The 14,006-nt window shown below is 51.5% G+C and overlaps 1 protein-coding gene across 5 annotated transcripts in view; it reads right to left on the reverse strand.

Moving 5' to 3' along the window:
* The window catches only part of RSU1 (Ras suppressor protein 1), a 146,952-nt gene that overhangs the window by 82,805 nt on the left and 50,141 nt on the right, over positions 1–14,006 (reverse strand). For all 5 annotated transcript variants that reach the window (XM_037837652.1, XM_037837651.1, XM_037837648.1 and 2 more), the window contains one exon: positions 445–577. In XM_037837652.1, coding sequence (XP_037693580.1) covers positions 445–577 — 133 coding nt within the window. The remainder of the gene's footprint in view (positions 1–444; positions 578–14,006) is intronic.

Here is a 14,006-nt window from a genome sequence, read left to right on the forward strand (position 1 = left end):
TGTGAGCGAGCTGCTCCCCGCTCCGCTCCTTCTGCCTTTTTTCCTCACTAGAGGAAGCAACTGAACAAGAGAATGACGTTTTCCTCGTAGTCCCCACTGCTTTTATAAATAAACTGATTCCTTAAGGAGTTCAATTTTGTTCATAACATTTGTAATTTTTTGCATTCAAAGAAGTTAAAACAAGTTCTGATCTTACTGCGTCTGGTAAATTTTCTTAGCACTATGATTATTCAAATAATTTAACACCTTAAAATTTTTCTAAACAAAATCGACATAAATTTCCCTTAAAAAAGTCAATTAAAAATAATCTATAAATAACAGGGACAATTACCACATTTAAAGAAAACATTCGAAACTGCCGTGAGTTAACCGTCACTACCGTGATGGCGTGACATGATGCTTTAAAGCCGCACAGTCAGACACGGCGGAAGCCAGGCTACTCACTACTTGTAGGTCTCGGAGCGGATGTACTCGAACACGTGGGACACGCCGAGCTGGAACTGGTCGGCGATCGGGGTGACCCAGGGGTTGTTCTCGGCTTTGAACACCTGCTTCTGCCCCGTGAGATCCAGGTTCCCTGAGAAGAGAGAGGAAGGGAAAGTGAAGGCCCGTCCGTCCCGTCCATCCCGTCCGTCCGACATGGCCCAGGCCCGGGCGCCCTGGCCGTCCCCGCGCACAGCTCCCCGTGCCTCGGTCACCCGACCTGGCCTTGCCGGCTTCTTCCCCTGGGCCGTCGCTGGCACACACAGGGGAGCGGCAGCAGCCAGCCCAGGCAGCGAGCACAGGAGGAAGGGGCGGCCTGGGGGGACTCTGGCCTCTGGCGGCTGCCCCGCCCTCCTGGGCTCTGGCCAGCAGGACCACGAGGCCAAGAAGGATGGAAGCGGGCTCAGGCCGCTGGGCCCCATCCCGACACTGCGCCCCACTGTGACCCCGGGCAGCGACGGCCCTGCCACAGGCAAAGCAGGAGTGCGAGGACGAGGGTGTTCCCGCAGGGCGGTCCCACACGCCCCAAGGCAGCCGCCCCGACCCGCAGAGCCGCCCGTGTGCAGGGAGCCAGCGGGGAGCGATCCCTCGCCCACTTCTCCAGCACCCCCAGTGGAGCTTTACAGGTGAAGACATGGGGGCCGGGGGAACCCAGCACCACCCGAGCAGGGCCCCAGCCCACCCTGGCCCGCTCCCTGCCTTCCCTCTGTGGGGTCCGGGTGGCCGGCAGGTTACGACTCCGTCCAGACCCGCCGAAGGCAGCGCAGGAAAGCTGTCTCGGGGCAAACCGCGTGCTGTCCACGCTTTCTGGGTGTTTCTAAAGACGAAGCAGCGGTATGAGGCGACCCGCCTCGGCCTGTGCACCTCGCAGAAGGGTCTGGCCACGGGGCCCCCGGCCGGGCTCAGCTCTGACCAGGCAGCGCCAGGCGATGCGGCCGCACTGCGAGGCGGGTGGGGGCTCCCACCAGGAGGGAGGCGAGTTCCCTCCCCAGAGAGGCCGACGCGAGGGCGCGTTCTTCTTTTCGTCGTCTGGACTTAACAGCCATCCGGAAGAACGGAGAAGGAGAAACCGCGCAAACATGGTTACAACCGCACAGCACGCGTTCAGAGAAACGCAACTCCTCACGGCCCCCCAGCTCCTCAGGACGCTCGGCACCAGCAGCTGGCTCGCTCCTCCCCAGGGCACGGTGCCGCCCGCGTCCTCCTCCCAGCGGTCCCGCGGCGCCGGTCAGGAAGCCGGAATCCAGGGCGCAGCGCTCCGAGGTGCGACGGGATGCGCCCACCGTCCGTTCCCCTTTACCTGCGGGGGGGCGCTGACCCCCCAGGCTCACACGGGTGTCTCTACAGTCCTGCTCGCGCTCAGTCTGCACACGCCTCCCGCCTGCCCCCCAGCATCCCTCACAACATCCTTTCCGCCACGTTCCCCTTTTCCTGGAAACAGCTACAGAGTACAATGCTGGGGAAGCAGCCGCCCATTACACGCGAGCCCACGTTTCACACGCACGACACCTGGCCCCTGGTCCTCGGGAGCCCCTGGGGCACGTCCCCCTCCCCGGTGCAGAACACCGGAGCCGACGATGCCCGGGGGTGGGGTGGGTCCCCCACGCAGCACCCCTCAGCACCCCTCCATGACCCGTGTTCTGCTGGGTCCAGCTCTGCCCACAGGCCTGGAATTAACTGCAGAAAAAAACTGGAGCCCTTGGGATAACACACGTCTCCCACGGTGGATTAAAAACGAAAGCCATGAAAAGCATCGACTGCGAAGGGAGTGAACCGGCTCCTACGCAAAGGGGAGCTCCGTTAGCGGCTGCTCGGCCCTAAAATAGCTCTCCTCCTGGCCTCCCCAAATTGATTATCCTCAGAAACCCAGGCTGAGTTTCCAACTCCAGGACATGGTGTCTTCCTCGGATCACCACGGATCAGCTCAACGCCGCGGCCCAGGGCACTCGGCTGCAGGGAGGGCAGAGGCAGCCGGGCTCCACCTGCAGGAGGCGCGGTCAGCGCGGGGAGCCGGGCCGGGAAGCTCAAGGACGGAGACCACGCGGGGTGGGAGTCCAGGAGTGAGGGAGGCCGCGGCCCACCAGAAGCCAAGGGCCGTTCACGGCCGTCCCTGAACTGCAGAGCAAGGGCACCTTTCTCCGGGAAAGCAGGGTGGGTTCCGCCACCCCGACCCCACGCCCACCCTGGGGGCAGAGCCCCTCGGCTGACCGGCAGCCTCCCAGGCCGCTCTGTGGCTGCTGGACAGGCAGCTCCTGCCGGCGCCCGGACACTGAGGCGCCACCGTCCTGTGTGATGTGGGGACACACGGCCACTTCCCTGCTCAAGGGACACTACAGGTGCAGGCGGGAGCCCTGGTCCCACTGGGACAGGCACGGCTGACCCCAAGCCCTTCCCAGCCTGATGTGGTCCAGCGGCACGCAGCTCCAGGCGCGCATCAGCACGGGAAACGCGCACCGCACGGGAGAGCCAGGAACTGGGAGGCTCTACTGAAAAATATTAGTGTCGTGTTAACACAGACGGAACCTGAAAAGGAAAGAAAATTTACATAGAAAAGCTTGCCCAAAACAGGAGCCCTTAACCAGCAGCCCAGAGGCAGCACTCCCAAGGAAACACCAAGTCCTGAAAAAGAACCCGGATCAGTCCACACGCATGGCCACAGACTTCCGAAGAAAGGCCGACACAAGGGATTCTCGAAGGCCTGAGATCAGGAGCAGAAGAAGGTCATGGCGCCCGACGTACTCACCACAGACAGGGGGAAGGTCAGTGTGCCAGTTTGAATGTATTATGCTCCCCCAAACGCCATTATCTTTAATGTAATCTTGTGTGGGCAGACCTATCAGTGTTAGATTGTAATTCTTTGAGTGTTTCCATGTAGATGTGCCCCACCCAACTGTGGGTGATGGCTCTGATTGGATAATTTCCAGGGAGGTGTGGCCCCACCCATTCAGCATGGGCCTTTATCAGTTCACTGGAGCACTACATAAGCTCAGACAGAAGGAGCAAGCTTGCTACAGCCAAGAGGGACACTCTGAAGAAAGCACAGGGGCTGCAGATGAGAGACAGTCTGAAGACAGCTGTTGAAAGCAGACTTTTGCTCTGGAGAAGCTAAGAGAGGACAAACACCCCAAGAGCAACTAAGAGTGACATTTTTTAGGAACTGCAGCCTAGAGAGGAACATCCTGGGAGAAAGCCATTTTGAAACCAGAACTTTGGAGCAGACGCCAGCCACGTGCCTTCCCAGCTAACAGATCAGACAGAAGGAGCAAGGTGCTACAGCCAAGAGGGACACTTTGAAGACAGCACAGGAGCTGCAGATGAGAGACAGTTTGAAGACGGCCGTTGAAAACTGACTCTTGCTCTGGAGAAGCTAAGAGGGGACAGATATCCCAAGTGCCACTAAGAGTGACATTTTTGAGGAGCTGAAGCCTAGAGAGGAACATCCTGGGAGAAAGCCATTTTGAAACCAGAACTTTGGAGCAGACACTAGCCACGTGCCTTCCCAGCTAACAGAGGTTTTCCAGACACCATTGGCCATCCTCCAGTGAAGGTACCCGATTGCTGATGTGTTACTTTGGACACTTTATGGCCTTAAGACTGTAACTGTGTAACCAAATAAACCCCCTTTTATAAAAGCCAGTCCGTCTCTGGTGTTTTGCATTCTGGCAGCATTAGCTAACCAGAACACCGCGGGAAGGTCAGGACACCCAACACACACACATGGAGTAGCTAGCACCCCCTCCTCGAGCCCCCTCCTCGCTCCTCTGCTCCCATCCCCCTCATACCCCGCCTCCAAGGTCTATAGTTGAAGCAATTTGCACCCAGCACCCTATCTCCAGCCACCTGGAAATGTCAGCAGCGAGGAACTGCAGGAGAAGCCACTGGTTAATGCAACATAAGCGTCAGTAAATGCTTGTGCAAAGACTAAGTGTCAACATGCCTCCTTCCTACAGCATCGACGAGGGGACCGCACACTGCCTTTGCCACAGCGGTTAGGTTCAGCCCATGCACAGTGACAGCCCCGGCGAGCAGACGCTTCCCCTTAGCGCCCAGTTGCATCCCAGCAGCAAACTTTAACAGGAATAACTGACCGACCTCCACAACAGTGGACAGCAATGCCCACCTCCTGCTCCGGGCCGTCCTGCACCCGGGGGGCCCTGGGCCTGCACCTCAATCCCAGGCTATGGCACACCTGTGCACACCTGCTGAAGCCAGGAGGGAGGCGGGCACCCATCAGAGCTGCAAACTTGCAGCGAGAGCCAGCAGCACGGAGAGCCAGTCCCGGGGTCCGACAACCTCAACCCTCCAACCAGGAGGGAAGACGTCCATGAGGGCTGCAGGGGCATGGGGCCGGCAGGACACAAACCCAAAGGACGCCACAGGAGCGGCACGTCTCTCCGAGAGGCCGTCCAGCAATGCAAGCTAAGAGCTATAGAAACACCGTACTGCATGACCCAGCAATTCCAGTCCAGCGGCAAATCCACGCTGAGGAAAGGATCACAGATAATTACAGCGACCTATGAACTCAAGTTCACAGCGCGGTGCCGCGCCGGCTCCCCTGGGCGGCTGACAGCTGGAACGTCTGAGGGGTGGGTTAGTGACTCACGGGACATACACGGGAGGATCCTCTGCAGCCACGGGATCCACAAGGTTTTCAAATAAACTTAATGACATGGGGTAATGGCCCTGACATATGTCGAAGGTCAAAAAGCAGGCTACAAACTCATACTACGATCCCAACTTTGTTTTTTTAAAGCACAAGAACATACACATGTGCACAGAAAAAAAAACAGAAAGAAATACACAGAGCTGCAGTCGTCTCTGGGTGGGGAGCACCTGATTTCCAGGGTTCTGACACCCGCACGGGCATCAGGGTCCCCAGGAGGCCTGTTCCAGGAGGGCGCCTTTCCACAGGACCCCGGGAGCGGCCCACGGGCCTCACATGAGAAACCCCCGTCCTGGCGCAGCAATTAGAAATAACTGACATAATTAAAGGTAAAAATGAAAATACCTGGAAACGCAAAAAATACTAAATCTGTAGAGTACTAGAGAAGGAACGTGAATTTTTAGATACTGTTAACAGTTCTAAGAAGGACGTCAGAAACCCCACAGCCCAAAGAACTCTCTGCCTTCCTCTTCAGTTCCAGCAGCCCTGGGCTGGCGCTGCAGGGCCGAACGGGCACCAGGGAGCCGCCGCCAGCGCCCGGAGGCGCCATCATCACTGCCCCCAGCTGGGCAGTGAGGGGCCATCACTATTGCCTCGCAGCGTGGAGGGGCGCCATTGTTACCGCCTCGCAGCGTGGAGGGGCGCCATCATTACCGCCTCGCAGCGTGGAGGGGCGCCATCATTATTGCCTCGCAGCATGGAGAGGCGCCATCATTATTGCCTAGCAGCATGGAGGGGTGCTATCATTATTGCCTCGCAGTGTGGAGGGGCACTATCATTATTGCCTAGCAGCATGGAGGGGTGCTATCACTATTGCCTCGCAGCATGGAGGTGTGCCATCATTATTGCCTCGCAGCGTGGAGGGGCGCCACCATTATTGCCTCGCAGCATGGAGGGGCGCCATCATTATTGCCTAGCAGCATGGAGGGGCGCCATCATTATTGCCTCGCAGCGTGGAGGGGCGCCATCATTATTGCCTCGCAGCGTGGAGGGGCGCTATCATTATTGCCTCGCAGTGTGGAGGGGCGCTATCATTATTGCCTCGCAGCATGGAGGGGCGCTATCACTATCGCCTCACAGTGTGGAGGGGCGCCATTATTGCCTCGCAGCATGGAGGGGCGCCATCATTATTGCCTAGTAGCATGGAGGGGCGCTATCATTATTGCCTCGCAGTGTGGAGGGGCGCCATCATTATTGCCTAGCAGCATGGAGGGGCGCTATCATTATTGCCTAGCAGCATGGAGGGGCGCTATCACTATTGCCTCGCAGCGTGGAGGGGCGCCATCATTATTGCCTCGCAGCATGGAGAGGCGCCATCATTATTGCCTAGTAGCATGGAGGGGCGCTATCATTATTGCCTCGCAGTGTGGAGGGGCGCCATCATTATTGCCTAGCAGCATGGAGGGGTGCTATCATTATTGCCTCGCAGTGTGGAGGGGCGCCATCATTATTGCCTAGTAGCATGGAGGGGCGCTATCATTACTGCCTCGCAGTGTGGCGGGGCGCCATTATTGCCTCGCAGCGTGGAGAGGCGCTATCATTATTGCCTAGCAGCATGGAAGGGCGCTATCATTACTGCCTCGCAGTGTGGAGGGGCGCCATCATCACTGACCCCAGCTGGGCAGCGAGGGGCTGTGGCCGTCGCCTCCTGAAGACGGGGCACTGGGGACCTTGCACGCCACGGCCGATGATGGCAGAAGGGGACACGTGCACACATTCCGCCTGAACCCCCAGTGCCCAGCCCCAGGAGACCCAGCGTGTGCCCAGGCACACCTCCTGCCCTGACGCCACCTCTGGGCTCAGCCTTACGGCCTCCATCCTTCTGCCTGCGCGATGCCCTGGGTGAGCTTTCGTTAGTGTGAGAGTGAAGGTTTCCACGTCCCTGACCACAACCCAAAACACAAAGCTGGGGGATTGTGTTCACTTCGACAACTAATTTATATAGTTTTTAAAAGGAACAAATTCTCATGTTGCTACACATTGAGCAGATCATCTTATAAAAAATAACCATCTAGGAAAGTCGGTCTGGGTGTCACACCAGGTGCTCTGCCCAGGGGCAAGAGGGGTCCACGTCTGAGCACCACACAGCCTTGAAGGAGGACGGAGAGGATGCAGGAGGACACGGGACAGAGGAGGACACAGAGGATAGGGCAGATGGGGGAGGACAAGGGAGGATGAAGGAGAACACAGCAGGATGGGGAAGGATGTGGTGGATGGGGGAGGATGGAAGACGACAGGGAGGATGGGGGAAGATGGGAAGGACAGAGGACGACAGGGAGGATGGGAGAAGATGGGGAAGGATGAGTGAGGAGGAGGAGGGAGGACGAGGAGGATCAGGGAAGGACAGGGAGGATGAGGGAGGACAGAGGACGGGGGAAGATGGGGGAGGACAAGGGAGGAGGAGGGGAGGACGCGGAGGACAGGGAGGACCGGGGAGGATGGGGAGGACTGAGCAGAGGCTGCCAGGACCAACGTGTCTGGGGCGGCACACTGCTCGTTGCAGTTATCTTCACTTTAAGAGCAGAAGCTTCTGTGTGATTCCAGGGAAGGGGCAGGACCCCTGCGTCGCCGTGTGCACGGCTGACTCCAAGCCCTTCTGAGGTCTGACGGGCTCCGGATCATTTCAAAGTGTGGTTTCCTTGGGAGGCTGGGGTGGGGCAACGGGCTAGGCCCCCAAGCACCCCACCCCCTCCATGCCGCGACCTGAGCCCCCAGAAGACACAGGGAGCAGCCCTGAGCCTGTGGAAACTAGCGCCTCCCCCAACACCAGCCCCCTTCTCGGAGCTTCCAGGAGGACATGGCTAACGGGGCAGGTTCGCGGACGGGCCGGCCCGGGGCCGACAGGCGCAGTGAGGGGCCCTGCACGGAGAGGGGGCAGGGAGGGGCTGGGCGCCCATATTTCCATCCAATTCTCACTTCTGGAATATGTAAAAACAGAAATGACCTTGTAAATGACATCACAGGAGAAAAAAGATCAAACGGCCTGGCTCAGTCTAATATGAACACATGATCTTGAGAATAATTGTCTTAATTATAATCCTAATAATCTGCCCCAATGGTAACAACTTACCTATTAACGGCTATCCTCAAAACAGTTGGTGAAAAGTATGGCAATTCTCAGGCACTGAGGACTAACACTGAGGCTTAGCTGTGCCTTGTAATGCATTACATTAGAAGTGCTTGCTCATATGGAAGTATGAAACGAAATTAACTTTATTTTCTATTTTTATATAAATACCCTTGAATCCAATTTTATTAAAGGTTAAGTAAGGGATCAGCCTACCACAGCAAACCTAAACTTAAGTTATATGTAAAAACGGCTTCTTTCAGCTTTGCTTTTCAATCTGGAGCTTATATTTTTATTACTTCAGTGCTCCGCCCCCCACTCTCTGCAGAGGCTGCGACGGAAGGGGTGCAGGTTTCATGTCACATAAAACATGTACTTGGATAATTAAGAATTGTGAGTGATACAAATGCTAAGTCTACCTGGAAGACCTCAGTAACGTCATTTAAATTTCAGTGTAGTCAAAATTACTCACACTCCAGAGCAACCTGGGTGTTTCTGGGTTATATGTTAACGATGCATTATGATGGCGCTGGTTTCCACTTGTTTTCAGGTTAAACAGTCTCAGCAGTAAGAGGCAATGGAGGAAAAGCACAACTCTGGGAAAGCCGTGCTCCCCCAGCGCTGCGTCGGACCACGCACCGTGCCTCGTCAGACCCTGGGATGTCCGCAAAGGCTAAAACAACAAACCGCAGCAGAGGAAAGTGTACAGAAAAAGGGGGAAATTTATGAATCTCAGCTTTTACAGATACCAAGACACTTTTTCAACACACATTTAAAAAAAGGCAAACAAGCACCCGGAACGTGAACCAGGGGCTCCTGATTGTCTCTAACGCTGCTAGTCCAGGGTCACGAGCACACACGTTTAAACCATGCAACAGACGCGTGGTGTCATCAGCGGCAGAGCGAGGCCTCCTGGGCTCCGTCCCTGCACAGACAAGAACGGACAGAACCATCCTCGACGCCCGAGAAACAGTTAAGGGGCTAGAGGACAGAGCAAGGGCAGCTGGATCCAGACATGTCGAGGGGCCTGAGAATGTGGGACCCAGGGGTGAGCGCACAGGCCGCCCGCCCATCGCCGCGCCAGCCTGCGGCACAGCCGCCCGCTCGGGCAAGCCTCTGGGCCCGGGTCCCTCACGCAAGCCCTGGGAGCCGAGGGACTGGACCAGGCCGCTCGCCACGGGCTCGCCATCCCAGCAGCTACCCAAGCCCAGAGGCAGCTCATGGAGCTCTCCTGCCGATCGCTGCAGGAGAAGAGTCAAACTACAGCCTCCTGGGCAAAGGGCTGTGGGACGTACAGCGCAGAGTCGGGGACAGTGAGGACACGCCATTTCCTAGGACAAAGGGGACACTGGGATCCACATGAATGGGAATTCGCTCCAGCTGGGAGAACAAAGAATCAGTGAACAGGAAGAGTCAGTAATGGAATAAAAGAGGGACAAAAGACACAAGAATTACAAAAACCACAGAGCAAACAGGCAGGTGTAAGTCCTGCGTCATCATAGTCACTTCAAATGTAAACGGGTTAAACTCACCAGTCAAGAGGCAGAGATTGGCAGAATGGATAAAAAAGAGTGACCCAATGACAGCATATGCTGTTTACAAGAGAGTCACCCTAAATTCAAAGACACAAGGAGGTTGAAAGTGGAAGGATGAAAAAATAGTCCATGAAAATAATAATACTAATATCAGCCAAACTAGGCTTTAAGCAAAAATCTGTTAAAAGGACAAATAAGGGCACTGTGTATTTTAAAAAGGGGCAATTCATCAAAGAGACGTAACAGAGATAAACGTATCTGCACTTGGGGTAGTCTGAAGCTGTTATGTATCCCAGCAAAGGCCACATTCTTTTAATCTATTCCTGTGGGTGTGGACCTGTTGTGGGTGGGATCTTTTGATTAGGTTATTTCATTTGAGAACTGACCCAGGTGGGTCTTAAACCCCTCACTGGAATCCTTTATAAGAGGATAAAACACATAAGAGGCCGAGAGATGAAACTAAGAGAATTGCACAGAAAAAGGCCTAGAGAAGGTGAGGAAATGCCGCAGACGAGAAGCCAGAAGCTAAAGCAACAACACCCAGGAGAGAAGGACCAGCAGACGCTGCCATGTGCTGTGCTGTCTGACAGAGGAGCCAGGATCGCTGGTAACCCATCTTCAGAGAAGGTATCATCCTGTGGATGCCTTAATTGGGACATTTTCACCACCTCAGAACTGTAAATTGTAAGCTAATAAATCCCCATTGTAACAGTCAACCCACTTTTGGTAGACTGCATTTTGTCAGCTTTAGCAAACCGAAACAGCACCTAACAATAGAGCTCAAATAACATAAAGCAAAGATTGAGAGATATCAAGAAATAGACAGTTCTACTTTACTATTAGGAGACTTCAATACACCATTTTTAATAATGGATAGAACATATAGAGAGATCAATGAGAAAATAAAAGACTTGAACAACAGTATAAGCTAATTATATCTAATAGGCATATATAAAATACTTCATTCAAAAATAGCAGAACATACATTTTTCTCAAGTGAATACGGATCATTCTCTAGGATAAACAAACATTAGGTCACAAAGCAAAGTATCTTCTCCAGCCACAACGGAATGAAGCTAGAAATTAATGAGAGAGAGTGAACTAGAAAATGCACAAATAGGTGAAAAGTAAGCAACTCTTAAACAAACAATGGGTCAATGAAGAAATTAAGGGGAAATTAACACAACATAAGAAAACTAATGGTATGCAGCAAAGTCAGTGCTGAGAAGGAAATTCATAGCTCTAAATATTTATATTTAAAAAAAAGGAACGATCTCAAATCAGTAACATAACCTCACACCTGGAAGAACCAGAAAAAGAAGAGCATAAACTAAACCCAAAGTGAACAGAAGAACATCACAAATACTAAAGCAAGCTCCTCAAAGTCGAATACTTCAGAGCTTCAAATGACTTTGTCAAAAGGGCAAAAGGTAGCTGACTCAATGGGATAAAATAAAATATTTGGAAACCACACATGTGATAGGGGTTTGATATCCAGAATATATAAAAGAGTACTACAACTCAACAATAAAAAGACAAACAACCCAATTATAAAATGGGCAAAAGACATCAATAAACATTTGTCCAAAGAAGAAATATAGATGGCTAAAAAGCACATGAAAGGATGCTCATCCTCACTAGTCGTTAGGGAAATGCAAGTCAAAACCACAATAAGATATCGTCTCACACCCACTAGAATGGCTGCTGGGCTGGGCTGGATGTCTTATGTCCCCCATAACACCATGTTCTTTGATGCAGTCTTGTGCAGGCAGACATACTCGCGTTGATTAGGTTGGGACCTACTGATTGTTTCCATGAAGATGTGACTCAATCAACTGTGGGCAAGACCTTTAATTGGATAATTTCCATGGAGGCGTAACCCCACCCATTCAGGGTGGGTCTGAATTAAATCACTGCAGCCATATAAAAGAGCTGACAAACAGAAGGAGCTCAATGCAGCTGTGAGTGACATTTTGGAGAACTGACACAGACATTTGGAAGACAGTCACTGAAAACAGACTTTTACTGACACTTTGGAAATGCTAAGCTCAGAGTTTGCTCCAGAGAAGCTAAGAGAGAAATTTTGGAGAACGCCACTTTGGAATGCAACCTGGGAGCAAACAGACACCAGCCACGTGCCTTCCCAGCTAACAGAGGTTTTCGGACCCCACTGGCCATCCTTCAGGGAAGGTACCCTGTTGTTGATGCCTTATCTTGGACACTTTATGGCCTTCAGACTGTAACTTTGTAACCAAATAAACCCTCCTTACAAAAGCCAATCCATTTCTGGTGTTTTGCAAAACTGCAGCATTAGCAAACTGGAACAGCCATTATTAAACAGGAAACTACAAGTGCTGGAAAGGATGCGGAGAAACTGAAACTCTTATCCACTGCAGGTGGAAATGTAAAATGGTGCAGCCGCTACGGAGGACGGATTGGCAGTTCCTCAGGAAACTAAGTATAGAGTTGCCCTATGATCTGGCAATCCCACTGCCTGGGATATACCCAGAAAATCTGAAACCAAGGAGGGAAACAGACATTTGCACATCAGTGTTCACAGTGGCATTATTCACAACTGCCAAAAGATGGAAACAACCCAAATGTCATCCACGGCTGAGTGGATAAACAAAATGTGGCATATACATACAATGGGTATTACTCAGCTCTAAGAAGGAATGAAGACCTGAAGCATGTGACAACATGGATGAATCGTGAGGACATTATGTTGAGTGATGTCAAACTCAGACACAAAAGGACAAATATTTCATGATCTCACTGATATGAACTAATTATAATATGTAAACTCATAGACTATACTATGTAAGCTCATGAAATACAGAATATAAGTTACCAAGATACAGAATGAGGCTAAAGAATGGAGAGCAGTTACTTAAAATGTGCAGGATGTTTAACTAGGTTGAACCTTAACGTCTGGAAACAGACAGAGGTGAGCGCAGCACATTATCGTGAGAATAATCAACAGTGCTGAATGGTGAGGTGGAAAGGGGAAGCTTAGAGTCACACATGTCACCAGAGGAAAGTTGGGAGGTTAAAATGTGGGAATGCACAACGTATTCCCATGTGAATCTTGTGGTGGACAATGTCCATGATTAACTGTACAAATATTAAAAAGTCCTTTCACGAAACAGAACAAATATATGACACCACTACAAGGAGCTAGTAACAGAGTGGTATCTGGGAAAAAATGCGTGTATTGCAAACTATGGACTACAAGCTTACGGTAATATTTTAATACTCTTTCATCAACGGTAACAAAGCTGCCACACCAATACTATGAGTCAGTAATAGGGGTGAAAGGGAGAAAGGGTGTATGGGAGGATTTGGGGTTTCTTTTTTACTTTTATTTCTTTTCTGGAGTAGTGAAAATGTTCTAAAATTGATCATGAGGATGTATACACAACTATATGATGATAATACAAGCCAGTGATTGTATACTTCGGATGATTTGTATAGTGCATGACTATATCTCAATAAAACTGCGTTAAAAAAACAAAACAACCCTTGCCTGGAAAGGCCAAGATGGAACACAATTTGGGTTGCTACCTGAATCAATGCTCCCTGAACTGCAATTCTAAGACCCCAAATAAATGCCTTTGCTTCCTTGCAAAAAAAAAAAAAAAAAAAAAAAAAGGCAGAGATAAATGAAATAGAGAATAGAAAAACAATAGAACCCATAAAAGTTGGTTCTTTGAAAAAATCAAAAAAATTAATAAACCATTAGCTCAACTGACAAAGAAAAAAGACAGAAGACTCAAATAATTAAAATCCCAAATGGAATGGGGGGGGCATTACTACTTACCATGCGGAAGAAAAAGGATTTTAAGATGAATTATGAACAATTATAGGCCAACAAATTAGACAACCTAGAGGAAATGAACAAATCCCTAGAAACACACAATTTAGCTAAAATGACTCAAGAAGAAACAGAAGATCCCCACAGACCACTGACAAGTGAAAGAGATTTATTCAGTCATCAAAAACCTCCCAACAAAGAAAGTTCGGGACCAGACGGCTTCCTGGTACCTTGACTGCACATTTCAAAAGCACGAACACCGTCCATTCTCAAACGCCTTCAGAAAGCCAGAGAGGAGCAGAGACTTTCTAATTCATTCCATGAGGCCAGCATTGTCCTAACAATCAAAGCCAGACTGAGAGTCACAAGAAAATAACATCACAGACCAATATCCCTTATGCAAAAGTCCCTGAAAATATACTAGCATGCTGAATCCAACTGCAC

The sequence above is a fragment of the Choloepus didactylus genome, chromosome 5 (assembly GCF_015220235.1).
Source record: "Choloepus didactylus isolate mChoDid1 chromosome 5, mChoDid1.pri, whole genome shotgun sequence".
In the NCBI taxonomy this organism is placed as follows: domain Eukaryota; kingdom Metazoa; phylum Chordata; class Mammalia; order Pilosa; family Megalonychidae; genus Choloepus; species Choloepus didactylus.